The sequence below is a fragment of the Triticum dicoccoides genome, chromosome 2B (genome assembly GCF_002162155.2).
Source record: "Triticum dicoccoides isolate Atlit2015 ecotype Zavitan chromosome 2B, WEW_v2.0, whole genome shotgun sequence".
Taxonomy (NCBI): Eukaryota; Viridiplantae; Streptophyta; class Magnoliopsida; order Poales; family Poaceae; genus Triticum; species Triticum dicoccoides.
In genome coordinates, this window is record NC_041383.1 from 773455748 (window position 1) to 773457566 (window position 1819).

The following is a 1819-nucleotide window of genomic DNA, read 5'->3' on the forward strand; positions in this document are numbered from 1 at the left end:
TGATTTATGAAATCCCGGCCGGTTTACATAAATTTCGTCCGGTTAATTCTAACACTGGTTGAAATGTATGTGGACATCGTTGAATGATGGCCTCCGGCATCAGTGTCCGTGGACTAGTCTCTCCGTCCACGGACTGATGCGGGATCAAATTTGCGAGTGAATATTGGAGATGCCCTTAGATCCCTTCAAATAAAGTGCTCATATCAATTTGGACCATCTTTATCTTTAACCAAAAGATCATGTATATTATGTGAATCCTGAATTCGGAGTCAAAGTGCGTTTGATGATCCTCACTGGGAGGCCGCCGCTGATGGACGCCGTGAGCCCCGGCACAAACGTCGGCGCCCAGCCACTACGGCCATGCTCTCCAACCACCTCCACGTCGAACGCCTTCATCACGGCCACGCCGACCGCCTTCATCTCAGTTATGGCGAGCTCCTTGCCGAGGCACACACGGAGGCCGGCCTGGAACACCGGGTACTTGTAGAGGTTCGCCGGCGCGAACGAGCCGCCAGGTCCAGTGAGCCACCGGTCGGGGCGGAACGCCTCGTAGTCGGCGCCCCAGATGCTGGGCATGCGTCCCATGGCGTACGGGTGGTACATCACGCGTGACTCAGCCTCCACGTAGGTGCCGTCCGGGAGCACGTCCGCGGCGGCGCAGAACTTGGAGTCGAACTGCACCGGCGGGAACAGCCGCATGTTCTCGAACAGCACCGCGTGGGTATACTGCAGGCTCATCAGGTGCTCATAGGAGGACGGCTTGTCGCCGCCGGCCTCCGCGCGAATGGCGGCCGCGACCTTAGGGTTCTTGTGCAGGTGGATGAAGAGCGTGGTAAGCGCGGAGGCGACCGTATCCCGGCCGGCGAGGAGGAAGCTGACGACGATGTCGCGGAGATACTTGTCGTCCATGGCGACGTCCGAGGCCATGAAGCGGGACAGGAGGTCCTGGGTGTTGTCGAAACCCAGAGTCCGCCGCTGCAGAATCATGGCGGACGCGAGGTCGTCGACGAGCTTGATGGCCTTCTTAAGCTCCCTTTCGGACCCAATGTTGAGCATCCGCTTCATCTTCCACACCAACGGTGAGGCCGCGGCGCCCCGCATGGCGCAGTGCCGCGAGGCGGTGTCGAACGCATTGGCTAGGTCGGACATGGGCATGTCGAGGTCGAGGCAGCCCGGATCGAGCCCGAAAGAGATCTTGCAGACGGTGTCGAAGGCGAACCGCCGGAACACGTCCTGGAGGTCGACCACCTTGCCCTTGTCGGCGGCGTCGGCCAGGACCGGCAGGAGGCGGGCCTCCACCTCCTGGGCGACGATCTTGTAGGCGTAGGAGCGCACGGTGACGCTGCCGAGCTGGAGGCTGGCCATCTTGCGCTGGTGGCGCCAGGCGTCGCCGTCGACGTTGAAGATGCCGGCGCCGAGGAGGTCGCCGAGGAGCGCGGCGAAGCGCTTGCCCTTTGGGAAGTTGTCGAAGCGGGTCTTGAGCATGTACTCGACGTTGGCCGGGTTGGCGGTGACGGTGCAGCCGAGGACGTGGAATTGGACGGTGCCCGTCGGCGACTCGCGCAGCAGATGCGCGTACCAGTCGGCGAGGTTGGTGAAGTCCTTGGCCCACGACCCCGTGAGGTAAGCCCGGCACACGTGACAGCCGCACCAGGGGTTGGGCCACCGGCGGACGAGCAGGAGCACCGCGGCGAGCGCCACCGAGAAGATGGACAGGCTGAAGAAGGCCAGTCCCGCGCACCGCGCGCCCCATGACAGCTCCATGGAGTCATCCATTAATCTTCGATGAGTTCCTGATCACTAGTCGAGGAGACGATCG

The 1819-nt window shown here is 62.1% G+C and overlaps 1 protein-coding gene across 1 annotated transcript; it reads right to left on the minus strand.

Moving 5' to 3' along the window:
- LOC119366205 (cytochrome P450 94C1-like) lies at window positions 1-1819 on the minus strand. Its single transcript, XM_037631896.1, has one exon. It carries the CDS (start codon window positions 1774-1776, stop codon window positions 247-249), a length of 1530 nt encoding a protein of 509 aa, XP_037487793.1. The 5' UTR covers window positions 1777-1819; the 3' UTR covers window positions 1-246.

What these genes read in the sequence shown, in the direction of transcription:
- LOC119366205 (XM_037631896.1), bottom strand. Translation starts at nt 1,776, where the DNA reads ATGGATGACTCCATGGAGCTGTCATGGGGCGCGCGGTGCGCGGGACTG.